The sequence below is a fragment of the Myotis brandtii genome, unplaced genomic scaffold (assembly GCF_000412655.1).
Source record: "Myotis brandtii unplaced genomic scaffold, ASM41265v1 scaffold686, whole genome shotgun sequence".
Taxonomy (NCBI): domain Eukaryota; kingdom Metazoa; phylum Chordata; class Mammalia; order Chiroptera; family Vespertilionidae; genus Myotis; species Myotis brandtii.
Window position 1 is genome coordinate 1820941 of NW_005370683.1, and position 19218 is coordinate 1840158.

General features: G+C 38.4%; 1 protein-coding gene across 3 annotated transcripts in view; it reads left to right on the top strand.

The window, feature by feature from the left end:
* CNTN1 (contactin 1) overlaps positions 1-19218 on the top strand; it is a 279131-nt gene that overhangs the window by 159260 nt on the left and 100653 nt on the right. For all 3 annotated transcript variants that reach the window (XM_014529573.1, XM_005881686.2, XM_005881687.2), the window contains 7 exons: positions 3028-3127; positions 3280-3461; positions 7398-7522; positions 8156-8282; positions 12175-12325; positions 18086-18213; positions 18493-18668. In XM_014529573.1, the coding sequence (XP_014385059.1) occupies positions 3028-3127; positions 3280-3461; positions 7398-7522; positions 8156-8282; positions 12175-12325; positions 18086-18213; positions 18493-18668 (989 nt within the window). The remainder of the gene's footprint in view (positions 1-3027; positions 3128-3279; positions 3462-7397; positions 7523-8155; positions 8283-12174; positions 12326-18085; positions 18214-18492; positions 18669-19218) is intronic.

Below are 19218 nucleotides of genomic sequence, written 5' to 3' on the forward strand. Positions count from 1 at the left end.
CAACACAACTTCCTATTTGCTAATCCAAAGGAAGTTGTCAGCCTAATTCTGTATGAACTATGATACTGTCGGTCTCCTCAGCCTCTCTTGAACTATCCCTTCTTTGCCCAATTTTCCTTCCTCCTTCCACTCTTCATCTCCCACTTGCCTCCCAGACAGATTCTATGCAGTATCCTTCACCAGATCTTCCTCTTTCTTATATTTCTCGCTAATCTTTTTCTAGATATTCTCACCCATTTACACCTTTCAACAGTCGCCCTGGGCAGGTGGCTCCCAATTCACATTTCCAAAGCTTTTTCCTCTGTTTGAAGTCTTTAATTCTACCTACCGCCTGGACTTTTCACACAGAAGGTTCTCAAGGATATTCAGCTCACAATGTTTCAAACACACCTGTTATCTTACCTCTAAACCTCTTCTGGTGTTCTTATCTCTAAATTTAGCAATCTCATTATATTTCTACTACCTCAGGGTAGCATTTTAAATCAACTCCTTTCCTCCCCTCATCTTCAGGACAGTGAGTTCAGTGGTTTTCAGTTAGCAAGCACTTGGGAAGTTTGAGGAAAATGTGGAACCCTGAGATGCTGATTCAGCAGGCCTGGGAAGTGACCCAGGAATCTGCAGGTTCGACGAGCATCCCAGGTGATTCTGATGAGGTGGATATTTAATCTACACCTTGAGAAAACATTGATCCAAGCGAAGCCCTCTTGATTTTCCCACTAACACACAACTCGGATCTGTTCTTCCCTTTCTGTTCCCACTGTGACTATCCTAGGTCAGACCCTTGTCTTTTTTCTTTTTAAATTTATGAAACAATCTTCCTTAGATCTCTGACTCTATTCTGTATTTCTCTTCTCCATCCTTAAAAACTACCAACAAGGTCTTCTACTTAAACCAGTGGTCGGCAAACTGCGGCTCGCAAGCCACATGCAGTTCTTTGGCCCCTTGAGTGTGGCTCTTCCTAAACCTTAGGAGTACCCTAATTAAGTTAATAACAATGTACCTACCTATATAGTTTAAGTTTAAAAAATTTGGCTCTCAAAAGAAATTTCAATCGTTGTACTGTTGATATTTGGCTCTGTTGACTAATGAGTTTGCTGACCACTGACCTAAACCAAAGGTAAGATTTATATTAATTCTCATACCAAAACCCATTGGTAGTGTCAAAAGATTTAATATCACAGTTAAAAGCCTTCTAGATTGGCATTCAAGATCATCTTTAACTACATATACTTCAACATGATTTGAATTGCTAGACCTTTTCTTTTTTAATGTCCTGCACACCTCTGGAACTTTGTCATAATATGCTATTTTCTCAACCTGGACTAGTCCAGTTCAAATGCCTTCCTTACCTGAAATTCCCATACCCACTTCCAATTATCTTTCTTGGCTGCTACATTTTTTAGATCATTTATTTCCATTTTGGCTTATATTTCAGGTGATTGTGTATTTCTTTTGCTCCTTAGCATCATCCTATCTAATAAAGAGGGAATATGCTAATTGACTGCCATGCCCTCACAAGATGGTGGTGCCCACAGCCACAAATGGCGGTGCTCAGTCCCCTCAGCCCCACCTCATCCAGCTGGAGTCCCCCAATCCCCTCAGTCCTGCCTCACCCAGTTCCCGCAGCATCCGGCCTCATCCAGCCTCAGTCCCCAAGTCCACTCAGCCCCACAGGCAAAGGCAATTATGTGTTAATCAGGCTGGCACAGGAGCATTTAGGGAGCTATCAGGCTGGCAGGCAGAGTGGTTAGGAGCCAGCAGTCCCGGATTGTGAGAGTGATGTTCGACTGCCGGTTTAGGCCCAATCCCTGTGGGGTCCCAGATTGGAGAGGGTGCAGGCTGGGCTGAGGGTGCAGGCTGGGCTGAGGGGTGCAGGCTGGGCTGAGGGACACCCCCACACATACACGAATTTCGTGCACCGGGCCTTTAGTATGGATCACATATGTGATCCTAAACAATGTACTTTGCCTTTCTGAGCCTATTTCTTCCCCAGCAAGGGAATAGTACATCTTTTAGGACTGATATGTTACATAAATTAGTTAATGTACCTATGTTTATGAGCACAGTGATGTCTGAATAGACACTTTCTTTCCTTTTTTCCCTCTTCTCTTTCCTCTTTTCAACTATTTTCCCTTTGCTTTATTCTCCATGGACACTTATTTCTCCCTTTTTTTCTCTCCCCTTCTTTCTTTCTTCTTTTTCCCTTCTCCCTTATTTTCTTTCTTCTTTCCTTTTCTTCCTAAGCACCATGTAGCACCTAGCACAATGTTTGACATGTATATTTGATGCAACCTAAAGAATTCTTGAAATTTTTTTAGTGAGTTGAATCAGATTGATTTACACAGCTGTCAGATGAGCCAATATGATAGAAAATGCTTGACAAGCTTATTACTATCCTATATAATAAAAGCCTAGGTGGCGTCTCGCCCTTATGCAATGCCCTTGCGTGAAGCCCTCATACGACGTCATCACAAGTTGGCTGCTACAAGATGGCCGCCCTCACGTTGTCACAAGATGGCCACCCTCATGTCATCAAAAGATGGCCACCACAAGATGGCTGTCACAAGATGGCTGTCAGGGGAGGGCAGTTGGGGGCGATCGGGCCAGCAGGGGAGCAGTTAGGTGTCAATCAGGCCAGCAGGGGAGCAGTTAGGTGTCAATCAGGCCAGCAGGGGAGCAAAAAAAAGCAGAAGTGGTTAGGGGCAATCAGGCAGGCAGGCAGGCAAGCAGTTAGGAGCCAGCGGTCCTGGATTGTGAGAGGGATGTCCAATTGGAGAGGGTGCAGGCTGGGTTGAGGGACAGTCCCCCCCCATGTATGAATTTCATGCATTGGGCCTCTAGTATACATAATATGCATAAAAATAAATCTGCACATTGTGACTGATCAGATATTTTTCAAAACCTGTGCAGAGAAAAGCCATCTATATTGAATCAATTCTAATACCATAAAAGAAGAATTATAGTGTTAAAAAAAAAACAGTGTTTTGTTTATTAACTCATGGGTGTTTTTGTTTTTCTTAATATTAGGGACAACAAAACCATATCCTGCTGATATTGTAGTTCAGTTCAAGGACATATATGCATTGATGGGCCAAAATGTGACTTTGGAGTGTTTTGCCCTTGGCAAGTAAGTATGTACATTTTTCATTAATGTATATATAAATACATTAATTTTGTGCTTTTTTTGAAAATAAATGATGTAAATGTTTAGCTATCAACATAAATATAAGTTTGCCTCCTAAGCATTGTGGACTCAGCTCTTGCATCTCCTACTTATAGCCCTGTTCCTGACATCCGGTGGCGAAAGGTCCTGGAACCCATGCCCAGCACTGCCGAGATCAGCACCTCTGGGGCCGTCCTGAAGATCTTCAACATCCAGCTCGAAGACGAGGGCACTTATGAATGTGAGGCTGAGAATATTAAAGGGAAGGACAGACACCAGGCAAGAATTTATGTTCAAGGTAGATATATTGTTTTAAATTTTTTATAAATTTACAGCCATTTTTATACTTAAAAAACTAGTAGTACATAGTGATTAATAGTTTAATAACAGTGAAGTATATTACATGATGCAAAATCATAAAATATTTGTTATGTCTAATTAGTCGCATTAATTATGTCTAATTAAGTCGCATATAGTATATGTGTGATCCATCAGTATCATTCCCCTGTAAATCCTCTCAGCTCACTCATCTCTCTACTTTGTCTATTAGCTTTGCAGAGGCTAACCCTGGAAAAATAGAGCTCTCTGCCTCTCAGTGCCTGGAGCCAGGAACTTGAATTTGCCTTGAGATAAACACTCCATGTTGGTGAATTCATTGTAAATGATGCATCACTAACTTTAAGTGAATCCTAGTGTTACCCGGCAATTATATTACATTTCCCAGGTCCACTTACTCGCCCACTCCCTTAGGTAAACATTTCATGCCTTCATTACTTCCTTCAAACCTGTATCTTGGCTTCCTATCTTATAGAGAAAATGGAAGTAATTCAGTTAGAACTTCTACATTCTCCCATCCACATCTACCCAATACCTGCATCTCTACCCATATCTCTTATTATTATAAATTCAGTTGCTATCGGAGGCCAACACCAACACCTCCATTTGTGTACAGATTCTCCCCCTCTTACTTATTTAAGGTTATTGTCCCAGACATCCCTCCTCCTTACAGCATTAGAAGTTTTTTTTCTCTTTACTAGATTATTCAACTAGTGGCTCTTGTTTCTTCCTTCTTTAAATTCTTCATTTTACCTCTGGCTACCACCCCATTTTTTTCTTCTTGTCTCCCCTAAAAAAAAGTAATAAAAATTGTGACAGAATTGTGTATACTCTTTAAAAATGCTGCCTCCATTTTTTTCTCTCTTAAATACACTCTGATTTGATTTTTATCCCCACCTTTCCACTGAAACCTTTGCTTTTATGATCACCAATGACATCCATTTTTTGCCAAAGCTGATGGTCAATTCTCAGTTATATCTTTCCTGATTGAACAACAGCAGTTGCCATAGTCGATCCCTCCCTCTTCCATGCTTCACTTTCTAGGCTTCTGCTATGGAACCCCACTTTGTTAATGTCCTCCTACACCACTCTCCTCCTCCAAACTCGTGCCCTTCTAATATTGGAGCAAGGGGGATTGGATCTTTGAACCTCTTTTTTTATTTCAGTCACAAAACTCTGACCCAGACATTTTCTCTGCCCTCCAAACTTGTATATTTAATACCCCAACAAAACTCATTTGATACACATCAAATATACATGGGTGGCCTACTGAGGGGAGAAAAATCCTGCTTAGAACTCTTACATATTTTTAAATATAGCTGCCACTCTCTGTCTGGTTTCTAGCACTTATAGATTGGTCTTAATTCACCATATTAAGAAATCTACCCTCCAGATTCTCAACAGAGTAGAGTTCTTAACTGTCTAATATGTAAATTCTTAGAAGAATCAAGGTGACAGAGCAGATATTTATAGGTGGTAATTTAAGGAAACTGCTATTTCTCTGAACTAATGAGGCATGCAAAGTTTTATCTTTTGATCTAAACAAGCAAGCAGAGGAGTGCATAATTAAATCTTATATAGGATGCAACAAGCTGATTCAATTATTTATTCTTCTCATTTTTAATATGACATCTCTGTGTCACCTGTGTGAGGCTAAGGCAGGAATGGTGCTGATATTCCTGTTTTATCTATTACTAATATTATATACAGAATAAAATCTCTATCAATTAGTATAACATATTATGAATATTTATTTTAAAATAATCTCCATATGTTACAGGTAAAACATAATTATAAGCAAAAAACATACTAAATTATATTATACTAGAGGCCTGGTGCACGGAATTCATGCACTCGGGGGGGGGGGTGGTCCCTCAGCCTGGCCTGCACCCTCTTGCAGTCCAGGAGCCCTTGAGGGATGTCCGACTGATGGCTTAGACCCGCTCCCCACAGGGAGCAGGCCTAAGCTGTCAGTCAGATATCCTTAGCACTGCTGCAGAGGCAGGAGAGGCTCCCGCCACCGCTGCTGTGCTCGCCAGCCATGATCCCAGCTCAGGGCTTCTGGCTGAGCAGTACTCCCGCACTGACCACCAGGGGGCAGCTCCTGAGTTGAGCATCTGCCCCTGGTGGTCAGTGCACATCATAGCGACTGGACAACCGGTAGACTATCTGCCCCCTGGTGGTCAGTGTTTGTCATAGCGAGCAGTTGGTGGCCTCAGCCTATCATTAGCATATTACTTCTTGACTAGGGGCCTGGTGCACAAAAATTTGTGCACTGGGGAGGGGGTTCCCTCAGCCCAGCTTGCCCCCTATCACATACTGGGAGACCTAGGGAATGTCCTACTACCTGCTCCCTGCTCCCTTGGGGAGTGGGCCTAAGCCACAGTCTGGCCACCCTTTGTGGGAGTCGAACGGGCTGATCAGGGGAAGGCACCAGCCCCATCACCGCACTGTTGCAGCCACTGCAAGTCAACAATTGCTGGCTGGCTCCACCCTGGTTCCCCGCCTCTGCCGCCATCAACAATCGTTGGCTGGCTCCTCCCTGCTTGGAGCTGACATATGCAAATTAGCCGCCATCGTGGCTGGTGATTAATTTGCATATCTTGCTGATCAGCCAATGGGAAGGGTAGCGGTCTTACGGCTAATTACCATGTTTCTCTTTTATTAGATAGGATTGGTTGAATGGTCGACTGGATGACTGGACAATTAGCATATTAGGCTTTTATTATATAGGATGTACTATAAAAATACATATGTAGACATATATACACATAATGTTGATGGAGTTCAGTGAGATCATAAAAATGTCTTATGTCTCGTCCTGGCCCGGTGGCTCAGTTGGTTGGAGAATCATCCTGTACACTAAAAGGTTACAGGTTTAATCCCCTGTCCAGGTGCATACAAGAGGCAACCAATATTGATGTTTCTCCCTCTCTCTCTCTTCCTTTCTCTCTCTTTCCTTCTCTTCCTCTCTCTCTAAAAATCAATGGAAACATATCCTTAGGTGAAAATTTTTTTTTTAAAGTTTTAGGTCCTTTGTTATTTATACACATTAAGTACTTTATAAAAAATATGTTTATTGATTTGGTCATAAAATGAATATAATTAAAGTTATTTTCAAAAAAAATTAAATAAAATACTTTACTAGGGTTCTCTCCTTCTTTATTTTACAATAATTTATTTACTTACATCTATTTGGACTACTTAAAAAACTTAAATACTAAAAAAGATTATCAGGTTATTTGTTTTCTCTCTATAAATATTATTTTTGGGGGGAGGAGTGGCATTCCTAGCATTTTTAAGCTCTCAATAGATTGGATCAGTTGACGAGGCTGAGATCAATTTCTCTCAAGCATAGATTTCACCATTTATAGCTACTATATGTAGTTTATAACATCTAAAGGTTATTTTAGTGAACAAGTCAAGTTACTGCGGATACTAGCCAAAATTACATAAAAAGAAAGATAGTATATATCTAAAGGAGTGGGGAAAAATGACTCTTTATCCTAAAAAGGAAGAGATAGTGTCATAATTAAGACATAATTCTTTAAAACTTTGTCATTTTGAAAGATTTATGTTATAAATATAAATTACTTTACTGCTATCCATGCATTAGCTTTCTAATATAACATGGTTCACAAATAGAAAAATAATTACAAATTGAATTATAGTTAACTCCTGCTATAATAACATAGGTTAAAATCTACCTGCAGACCTATGGAATTCACTTTCAATGGCTCTCACATTGATTTTATGACACACACATAGCTGATGTAATGAAGGTCAACTAAAAGCATTATTCATACTGAAGAATATGATGAATGTTGAGAATTACATTTGACATTTACACTGTTCTTTATTTTTTATTTTATTTTATTTTTTGTTCTTTATTTTTTAGCATTTCCTGAATGGGTAGAGCATATCAATGACACAGAGGTGGATATAGGCAGTGACCTCTACTGGCCTTGTGTGGCCACAGGGAAGCCCATTCCTACTATCCGATGGCTGAAAAATGGATATGTGGTATGTATGTGCAAGTACTGCGTGGTTCTTGGGTCCATATTTAGGTAATACTCCTGGTGGTCCTGGGATAAATATGTCAGGAGAGTCAATAGAGTAAGGAGACATGGGACCTTTAATAAAAAATGTTTCATTGAAAAAACAAGCAAGAAAGTGAACATGAATTATCTTCTTTCAGCGTAAACAACTTTCTGCAATCTTATGTCTACCTTCTCTCCTTATTTTTCCCTTTGTTCCACTTTCACCCCTCTTTTTACTCATCTGTCTCCACTCCATGATATTGTCCTCTTTTTCTTGCCACTGTTTTCCTGACCCACAGGAACAGAGGTAAGAGCAAAGTCCTATTTTTAGCCCTGGGAGTAAGGGGCAGCAGTGGTGTCCTTCTCTACCTTCCCACGGTAGCCTCCCAGCTGGGCTGGGAGGGGAAGGCGGGCTCTCAGCTCGGTGGGAGGAATAAAATAGGAGCCACTGAGCATGGTAAGTGGGTTTGAGTTCCCCATGGACATCCCACTTGGCTTAGTTCATAGTGGGGCAGAATAATGTACTTAAATAAAAAGACATCCAAGCCCATTTCTAAATGAAAGCGTTTCTGTTGAAGTTTATTGAGGAAATGTTTCTCCTTTTTGTTCCTTTCAGTATCATCAGTATCATAAAGGAGAATTGAGACTGTATGACGTGACGTTCGAAAATGCTGGCATGTACCAGTGCATAGCTGAAAACACGTACGGAGCTATTTATGCAAATGCAGAGTTGAAGATCTTAGGTGGGTATCGTTTCTGGTTCCTGTTAACATTCAGCAAGAAAGTGATTCATTAAAAAATGACCAGAGGGTGTCTGCAGATCATACTTGATTTCACTTTATATTCTGGCATTATTAAGTTAGAAACGTTTAAAATGTGGTTTGGACAAGGATATTATTATTTTTTCTTCCTTTCATTAAAGAACAGTAAATGAATATAAGGCAACATGGAGCATAATAGTTTAAAAAAATGTTGTGAATGGTAAAGAAAACCTTACACATGCCAATTTTTACAAGAATTGTTCACTCCTCTATCTGGGCAGCTAAATAGCTACCTGACAATCACATAGTGAGGATAATGCTTTCACAAGGCACATGGCCCAGCCTCAGAGGAGGAGTCTTGAGCACTCGCTCGCTGTATCAGTCCCTGGGTCTCATGCCCTACAATTGCTACGCAAGACCCTCGGGACATTCTTCAAGCTCCTTGTCCCTTGCTGACTTCTACTTTCATAATGCCTTCTTACTTCTCCATGAAAATCGAAACCCTTTGAAATAGAATATTTCAATTTCCCATCCCTCATTCAAAACTATCTACATCTTTACTACCCTTGCCCTTTCATCTCTTCATCCAGAGAAAGACAGGTCGGTCTTCTCCTGTCCAAAAACAATCCCCTTACCTGTGCCCTATATTCATTTTTTTTTAATTTACCCTGATACTTTATTCTTGCTACACCAAGGGAAATCTTTAAAACATTGCTATCACTACAAATTTAGTGACACTAAAATACTACGAATAGGAGTTACAGAACTGTAAGGAAGTATTAAAAATAAATGATCTTTTTAAAAAATGGAGGTAGTAATTTTAACTTTCCCTTCTACTTATTATAATATTGAGGATCATATTCCATTTCTTCTCCCACAAAGTCAAAACATTTTGGTTAATATATTTGATCTAGTTCATTTGGATATCAAGCAAATGTTCAGGCTTCAGTTTCATACCACATTATTTTGGTATGGAGTGCAAAAAACCATTTGACTCTTGGAGAGCATATGAGGTGAATTTACATTTTTTTCCAAATATGAAATTTATATTTTCTGTTAAAATTTCTTGTTTATCCTAATGCATTACAAATGAATATGAATATTCAACAGTTCAGGCTGAAGATCTCTCCATATTAAAACATTAGATCTGTCAACCATTTAATGACTATTAATTTAGTAACTAAGCAAACAGCATTTTCAGCATAAGAGCAATGTTCCTGGGCATTTTTATATTAGTCTCAATATATATTTGTTTATTACCTTTAGGAACCTTTCTTTAGTTGTTTAAAATCATTATTCATCCACCCAATATTTGTTGAATACTTACTCTATACCAGATACTATTTTTTTCTCCTTTTTAAGTATATATAGATATTTTTTCCTTTTAATCTTTATTGTTGAAAGCATTACATAGATCCTCCTTTTCCCCCCATTAACCTCTTCTAGCCTTTCCCATCCTGCTTCTACCCCTGCCCAGGCCCTCACCACCCCATTGTCTGTGTCCACGGGTTATGCATATATGCATACAAATTCATTGGTTGATCATTTCCCATCCACTCTCCCCTTTTTTTAATAGGCCCAGTAAAGAACAAAAAGGACACACACACACACACACACACACACACACAAAAACATGTCTTCTTCTTAATTGGGAAAAATGTTCCCTTATTCCTTCCCACTATTAAAATATATGGGAACATACTCTAGATCCTGTACCTAGAAATTTAAATATTAGATGAGTATAAAGTTACTTAAATAACGATGCCAAATCAATCATTTCATTAAAACTGAACCTATTCAAGAAAAATGATCATTTTCTAGATACATTTAGACTTTTAAAATATAATCATTTTAGCCCTAACCGGTTTGGCTCAGTGGATAGAGCGTCGGCCTGCGGACTCAAGGGTCCCAGGTTCGATTCCGGGCAAGGGCATGTACCTTGGTTGCAGACACAGGAGTGTGCAGGAGGCAGCTGATTGATGTTTCTCTCTCATCGATGTTTCTAATTCTCTCTCCCTCTCCCTTCCTCTCTGTAAAAAATTAATAAAATATATTTAAAAATATATATATAATCATTTTAAATTTTGTCCCATATTTTACAAGTAATATATCACCCACAATGTTTACTAAGCCCATACCACACCCTGAGTTAGGTGTACAGCAGTAGTTGGCTGGTTACTTTTTAATCTGTCAGTTATCAAAACTCAGACTAAGGAAAGAATGGGATAAACTAAATCGTTGCTGTAAAAAGCAGCCAGAGCAGTAGCAACACCTGGGAGCTTGTTAGAAGTGCCGAATCTCAGGCCCACCCCAAAATACTAAATCTGTATTATGTCGAGGTCTTCAGATAATTCTGATGAACAGACAAAATTGAGAATCACAGGACTAGAAGATGAAGAGTCAAGACCTGGATAAAGATAAACAGGCCTGACCCTGGCCGGGTACCTCAGTTGGTTAGAGTTTTGTCCCAGTACACCAAGTTGCAGGTCTGATCCTCAGTCAGGGCACACAAAAGATTCAACCACTGAATACATAAATAAGTGGAACAACAAATCAATCTCTATTTCCCTCTCTCTCTCCTCCCTTCCTCTCTCTCTAAAATCAATCAATAAATCAAAAATTAAAAAGATATACCTAGGCCTAAAAGATGCTCCAGGAAGGACATAGTTACAGATGATTGGAATGTGTGGAAATTGATGAATGGAGCAGTGGTTCTCAACCTTCCTAATGCCGCGACCCTTTAATACAGTTCCTCATGTTGTGGTGGCCCCCAACCATAAAAATTATTTTCGTTGCTACTTCATAACTGTAATTTTGCTACTGTTATGAATCGTAATGTAAATATCTGATATGCAGGATGTATTTTCATTGTTACAAATTGAACATAATTAAAGCATAGTGATTAATCACAAAAACAATATGTAATTATATATGTGTTTTCAATGGTCTTAGGCGACCCCTATGAAAGGGTCGTTCGACCCCCAAAGGGGTCGTGACCCACAGGTTGAGAACCGCTGCCCTAGAGTCTGCTAATAAACAAGGAGGTTGAGAAATGAGCTAAATGTGGGGACCCTAAAGAAAGTTAGAGCCTGCCATCAATGGAGTAACCTTTTATGAGACTCTATATCTTCTTTTCATAATTATTTTTCTGTACATGGAGGTAAAGATTAACTACAGGTGAATCATGACCTTAATTGGATTCCCCAGAAGGCAGGGCTCTCTCTGTTTATTTTACCATCTCATAGTACCTGCACTCAGTTGGTGTTCAATGCATGTTTGTTCAATGAGGGAGGAGTCATATTGCTTAGTAAAAAAAGCATGTTTGCAAATCACAAGGAACTAGATGCTAATGTGAATCCTACCTGGTATGTGTTGCCTGTGATACCTTCAGCAAATGATGCAATTTTAATAGCTATCACTTCTCTCCTTTGTAAAGGAGGACAGTTCATTTACAGTGTAGTTGAGAGTATTGATTATGACCATAGGTCATCATTAATGATGGTGCTCAATTTCCTCCAGTCTTTTACTTCACTTCTCTTGTGCAATTCAGTCAAAACAATTGAATTAGATGTTACTTTCAAGGTAAATATGTATATAGCATTTGATTGTAACTAATACTTATAATAATCCAGCAGTCACCAAGAATTATATATTTAAAATTGGTGGATTTTATGATAAGTTAAATATACCTCATTAAAATTATTAAATAAAAGAAAAAGGTATTAGCATTAAGTACAAAAATTGTATTGGTCATAGCTGATAATATTTGGTGAAATTAATCTTTTCTGTTGATTAGTAATCAAAACAAAATAAAAGATGAATAGCAGAAATTTTTTTTACTGAAAGAGAAAAATAATAACTTACTTTCTTTTAGCTTTGGCTCCAACTTTTGAAATGAATCCTATGAAGAAGAAGATCCTGGCTGCAAAAGGCGGAAGGGTTATAATCGAATGCAAACCCAAAGCTGCACCCAAACCAAAATTTTCATGGAGTAAAGGGACAGAGTGGCTTGTCAATGGCAGCAGGTTAGTCCAGAAACTGGAAATCCAACTCCTCACAAGATGGCCGCACCCATGTGGTCACAAGATGGCCAGCAGGGGAGGGAAATTGGGGGCAATCAGGCCAGCAGGGAAGGGAAGTTGGGGGTAACTGGACCAGTAGGAGAGGGCAGTTGTGGGCGACCAGGCCTGCAGGGGAGGGCAGTTGAAGGCAACTGGGCCTGCAGGGAGGGCAGTTGGGGTGACCAGGCTGGCAGGGGAGTGGTTAAGGGGTGATCAGGCAAGCAGGCGAGAGGTTAGGAGCCAGCAGTCCTGGATTGTGAGAGGGATGTCCTACTTCCGGTTTTGGCCCAATCCCATAGGGGTCAGGGTCCCAGATTGGAGAGGGTGCAGGCTGGGCTGAGCGATCCCCCCTCCCCCGCCCCAGTGCACGAATTTTGTGCACTGGGCCTCTAGTGAAGACATAAATGACATAAGGCATATCATGTCACTCTTCTGCTCAGTGATGTCACTCAACAGCTTGAAACCATCCAGTGACCTTGCTTCTCACATAGTGAAAACCACAGTCCTCTGACTGCCTTTGAGACACTGGGCAATTTTACAATTTCTTCCTCACTTCCTTCAGGATTTTGCACCTTCAGAAAGGTTTGCCTGATAATTCCAATTAGTATTGAATGCATGCACACGCACATACACACCGACACAGACACACACACACACAAAGTTACGCTGTCTTGCCATTCTCATCCTATCCCTCTTCCCATATTTTTTTTCTCTAATACATATTTCATCTGAGATAATTTAGGTTTAATTAGATGATACCATCTTTATGTAGAAAATTTGTATCTTCTTTGTGTGGGGCCATGTCTTCAATGATAATAGTATTCATTAACTCATTAGAAAAAAAATATTGTGTGTGTGCCAGGAACACATTAAGTGGTAAGGCACTGATCACTGCGTAGTCATTCAATCAACCTTTCTTTTGAGTGAATGAACTACATGGAGCTGAACTGACGCAAGTGGTTTTCCACATCCCACCATCAAATGACTTTTGCACCTCTGCGGGACAAGCTCAAACCAGTCACAGTCCTCAAGGAAATGAGCCCAGGTCTTCCGGAAATGTGACCTTAAGACTTCAATTCTGACTTTGAAGTGAGGACAGACTGACATTTTCATGGCTACAGAGAAATACAAGTATATCTTATTTTTAGGAACTTAAAAAAAGGATATTCTAAAACCTCTTTTAGTAAACAGCTTCTATAACATTAATATTTAGAAAATTCTTCTTTGAACAGAACCTAAATCTATTCCCTCTGCCTGTCTGCCTCTACCTTAGAAGCTAGAGACCAAAACGACTTATTATATATAACTGTACTATAGTCTTTATATATAACACATATTTATCATATAGTGCCTTGCACTTTGATTTAATATTGACTCATCTGCCACTGGATATTTACCTTCTTTAAATGTATAATTTCCAAAAACTTAATTTATCTCTGAAGCTTTGCAAAACACATGCCAACAATCCTTCATATATTTCATTTTAAGGGCCAAACTTGATAAAGGAAAAATACTATATATATCTACCTTACTAATAAAAACCTCTGATAAGATTTTCCACCAATAATATATTCCGGGATTTCATTTCCTTTCTTTAACTATCCAGTACCAACTTAAGTTCATGACAGAGTATGTGCTTTCTGCTTCGTGAAGGAGAAACATAGTAACAAAATAATATAATCCTAAGAGTAATTGCTTGATACTGTGGAAGCTTTGGCAGCATGCCTCTAAACTCTCCAACTATAAGGAGTGTAATTGATCCACTGCTCCAGATGCCACACTCAGAAACTATCAGTGTGTTTGAGCCAAGCCCACACTTTCCACAGGCAGCTCTCAATCAGTGACTGAGCCCAGGAGGGATTTTAAGGCAGGCCAGTTCCTAGAAGGTCCCAGACTCCTGTGATGGGCATTGTTAGCTGGACGACTCTCCAGTGGCCTTACCATATGGCTTTACCATACTCCCCTCGATCTACACTGAAGCCCAAGTCATTTGCACCCAGATTTCCTTCCTTCCTTCTCTCCTTCATCTGGAGTAAGATCTGCATCTGGTCATCCACTTGCTGTCCTCTCTGTTTTCTTTGCTCTTCATTGCCATTAATACATCTCCTTCATGATTAATCCTATGTTGGTATCTGCTTTCCATAGTTCCATAATATCACAGTACCAACAATATCATGCCACACTTTTTTCTCACTAGGCTCTAGTGTAAATCCTTAGCCAATTTTCACCCCACTTCCATTTAATTATTTAGCAAGTGAGTCAATAAAAATTATAGTTAGGTCGCAATGGAAACAACAGCGACAATTATTCTTTTTAGAATCACACTGGTAGTGTTAGTTTTCTCATGTATATTAGCTCTCAATTGATCTTTATCATCTTTTTTTTAAATATATTTTATTGATTTTGCACAGAGAGGAAAGGAGAGGGACAGAGAGTTAGAAATATCAATGAGAGAGAAACATCGATCAGCTGCCTCCTGCACACCCCCCACCGGGGATGTGCCTGCAACCAAGGTACATGCCCTTGGCCGGAATCGAACCTGGGACCTTTCAGTCCGCAGGCCAATGCTCTATCCACTGAGCCAAACCGGTTAGGGCTCTTTATCATCTTTAAAATGTATACTTCCTTGTATCACTGATTTCACCTGTACTTTCAGGCAGTTCTTCCGTGGCATTGAAATTAATTTTTAGTAAGAATATGTAGGGAGCTTGATTTTTTTTTTGTAATAATGGTCTTTATTCTTTTTTTAAATATATATATATGTTTTCATTTATTTCAGAGAGAGGGAGGGAGAAGGAGAAAGAGATGGAAACATCATGATGAGAGAGAATCATCCATTAACTGCTTCCCGCAGGCCCTCTACTGGGGATCAAGCTTACAACCGGGCATGTACCCTGACCAGGAATCAAACCATGACCTCCTGGTTTATGGGTTGACACTCTCACTGATCCACACTGGCCAGGAAGATGGTCTTTATTCTTAAATCAATATAGATTAAACTCCTAGGATCTTATTCTTATTTTCAGGTAATATGATATAGACAAGTAGTCAGACAAGCTAGGAACTATCTGGTCTTTAATAAATTACTCACTAACCATCACAAAAAATTACTCAGAATAATCTCAATCTTATTTAGTAATATTTAAAGTATACAGACTCTGGAGTAGAAAGAATTTTGGAGATATTTTCCAACAATGGCTCAGATAAAGATCTCTTTATAGCTAACAGCCATCTATCAGATATAAATGAACAATTACACATAATTTCTGTTGGCAAAATCATACAACTGAGGACTTAATTATAACTTATCAAGACATGTCTCCTCTCTACTGATTGCAAATATTGCGTAAATCATTTTACAAGCCACTAACCAGGAAGAGAAATAAATTTGTAATGTAGAACCACTTTTTATAACTATATTAATCAGAATGAAATTATAGTTATCCTTAATGAGTTATTCAGTTTCTTGCTGAATATTTTTCAACAGAAATATTTATTTCTCTAAAAATAATTAGTTTAACTTTTCTTTATACATACTATTTTATAACTTTCAAACCTATATTTACATCAAATACTATATTGATTATAAAGTGATTATTAATGGATTAAAGTAGTGAACAAAATTGGGTTTATAGATCCTTTCCTAAAAAAGTAATACAATCTGATTCAAAGACTTTAAAAATATTATGATAGGAGAAAAACAAATCTATGAAACATGGTTCAGAGAAATCCTTGGCTGGAGAGGCCTATAATATTGGTGCTCATTAGAATTGAAGCCAAGGTTTTTAAATTAAAAGCTAATGGTTCAGCAGCAAATTGAACAAATTGATTCTTCCTTTAACATTAATTCTTCCAGTACCATTTCATTAAATTCTTAATAACTCTTAGACATATTAACTATAAAAGTTAACGTGTTCAAGGAAGCAAGTGCTATCCCTACACTATCCTTTCTTCCCACCCCACCTCTGTCCCCCACACAGCCATTCTTGTGATCATCCTAATACGAGGACTATGTTAGCATATGATCATTCATATCACTATGACACAAGTTTAAGTTTTTCAGTTTGGAGATTAGCCATGTATTTTCAAAAGTTCACTTTAATCTTTCCAGGCTTTAGATACCTCAACATAGAGATAATAATGCGCATCTTACTTACTTTATTGGATGATTCTGAAGTAGATTTATCTTATATACTTGGCCAGAATGCTCTATAAAAGGCAAAATATGTTTTTCCTTCCTTATTTAAGCCTTTACTCAGATTTTCATTACTCATAGATGAAGCCCAAGCCCCTTAGCATAGAAACATTGTTATTGATGATCTGGCTTACTATATCTCATCTCTTAAAACTCTTCTCTATTTTCTTCTAAAGACAAGCCATAATGATTTTAGTTCCTGCGTTTCTTACACATCCTATACTCTCTGCTTCAGGGCCTTTGCACATATTACTCTCACTGCCTGGAATGTTTCCTGATCCCCCAACTTCACATCTCATTCCTCTTATTTTTCATCCTGTCTCCTCCCCAGTCTTTTGTACTCACTATAACCATAGCTTCTTCTTGGAACCTTACAGAAAGTATTTAGTGTGACTTTTATATAAATAATCTATGCAAGTCACATGATTTTTGTATTATCCCAAAGCCACCAAGACATTGGTAGATGATCTATTTGTTAGGAAGATGAGAAGTTCCTGTTTACTTAAAAAGATGGGAAGAAGTGATTAGTACTTTGAAGTCATTTTTTCCATTTTCTTACTGGTATAGTTATTAGGCTAATGGCATAAAATTAAATAAAATATGAATGGATATAGATGCCCTTATGAGGAGAAAAATAAGTTAAAGAGATCCTATTTTATATCTTATTGTTCATTATTTCTGTGGCCTTAGGCAATTTACCAAGAATCTGAGTTTCAGTGTTCTAAATTCCCTTATAAATTAATTATAGAAGCCTAAAAATTAAATCCTGATTATAATAGACACTGACAGTATTGGGTAAGAACTTCATTCATCTTAGAACTAGACTATCTTCTGCAAAGAAAAGTTGGAACAAACAACATTTACATTACTTATATGAAAACAAATCCTCTGTAAAATAAATTTTCCCAAATAGTGAATTCATGGGCGTGGCCATCTTGTGACCACATCGGTGCGGCCATCTTGTGAGGACATGGGCGCGGCCATCTTGTGTGTGAGGGCATGACGGTCAATTTGCATATCACCTCTTCATTATATAGGATGTCTGGCTGACTCAAGGAAAAGGGACTATGGGTGAGCAAGGGTAAACGCAGGAAGCCAGTTAGCAATGATTGCAATAGTCCAAGAAAAAGATGGAGATGGCTTTCTAAAACGGCACTCAATGCCGAGAAAGAATGTTATAAACACAGGCTACAATGTTTCCTCTTTCAAAGTCTCACTGTCAGCCCTGGCCGGGTCACTCTGCTGATCAGAGCAATGTCCCGATACACCAAGGGTGAGGGTTCAATCTCAGGCCGGGACACATACAAGAAGAAACCGATGAATGTATAAATAAGTGGAACAACAAATCAATGCTTCTCTGTCTCTCAAATAAATTAATTTTAAAAATGTTTTTAAAGAAAATAAAAATCTCACTGTCAACTAATTCGTGTAAAATGTGCTAAACTAAGCTAGTGTCTGTAAACTAATACAAAAATAAAGTATTTCATGAGATTAATTTTATGAATTACATATTATTTTCATTTCAATAGAACACTCATTTGGGAAGATGGCAGCTTGGAAATCAATAACATTACAAGGAGTGATGGTGGCATCTATACATGCTTTGCAGAAAATAATAGAGGGAAGGCTAATAGCACTGGGACCCTTGTTATCACAGGTAAGGAAGCGTTTAATTAAAATTGTGTTGTTGTTTTTTTAGTTTGGCATTGATGCATTTATAATGTACGATAAGCTTCTAAGAAAGTCCACCTACTGCAAAGTTTCCATTTGAAAAGCCTCTGGCCAAATCTCTTAGTGAAATTGTTTTTGGAATTTGAATTTGAAAACATCATATTCCTTTGCACAGAGCAATCAAAATATATTGATTTTCATTCTTTTAATGTAGCCGGTACTATTTTCTTGAATTGTGCGTTACTCCTTTATTTTAAATGTCCAGATCCCACGCGAATTATATTGGCCCCGCTTAACGCTGATGTCACTGTTGGAGAAAATGCCACCATGCAGTGTGCTGCTTCCTTTGATCGGGCCCTGGACCTCACATTCGTCTGGTCCTTCAATGGCTACGTGATCGATTTCAACAAAGAGAACATTCATTACCGGCGGAATTTTATGGTATGTGTTTTAAGATTCATCGTATTAACATCCCAGTGACCCCATGTGTCTGCACTACAGCTCTGTTACTATAATCATTTACATGAGACTGAAAAACAGGCCAAAAAAAAAAGAGAAGCTTTTCATGGGTTTCCTTATGTTCATCATAGCACTCCTGCCCATTTCTGAAAAAATGGCTAGCCCTGAGGATTTTGGTAGAAATATTAATCAATAACTATTCTTTGTGTGGTAGGTCCATTTCCCCTGAATTATTATACAATTTTTATATTGATGTAGTACACCATAGTATATCTTTACTCTGGGTTCTAGTGCCTTCACATTAACTTTAAATGAGGTAAGAGCATAAACTTATCCTTTGTTAAAACGATTATTTTAGGGTATTTATTTTATTCTTTGAGGGTAAGAAATAGATCAATTATATATATATATATATGGGGAGGTTTGGAGAACAAATCCGTGTGATTTGAAAAGGGCTAAATAGCTGTTTTAGTTTAAGAATAGGAAAACATACATGATACAAGCCCTGAAATTAAGCACAGGGATGTATAGA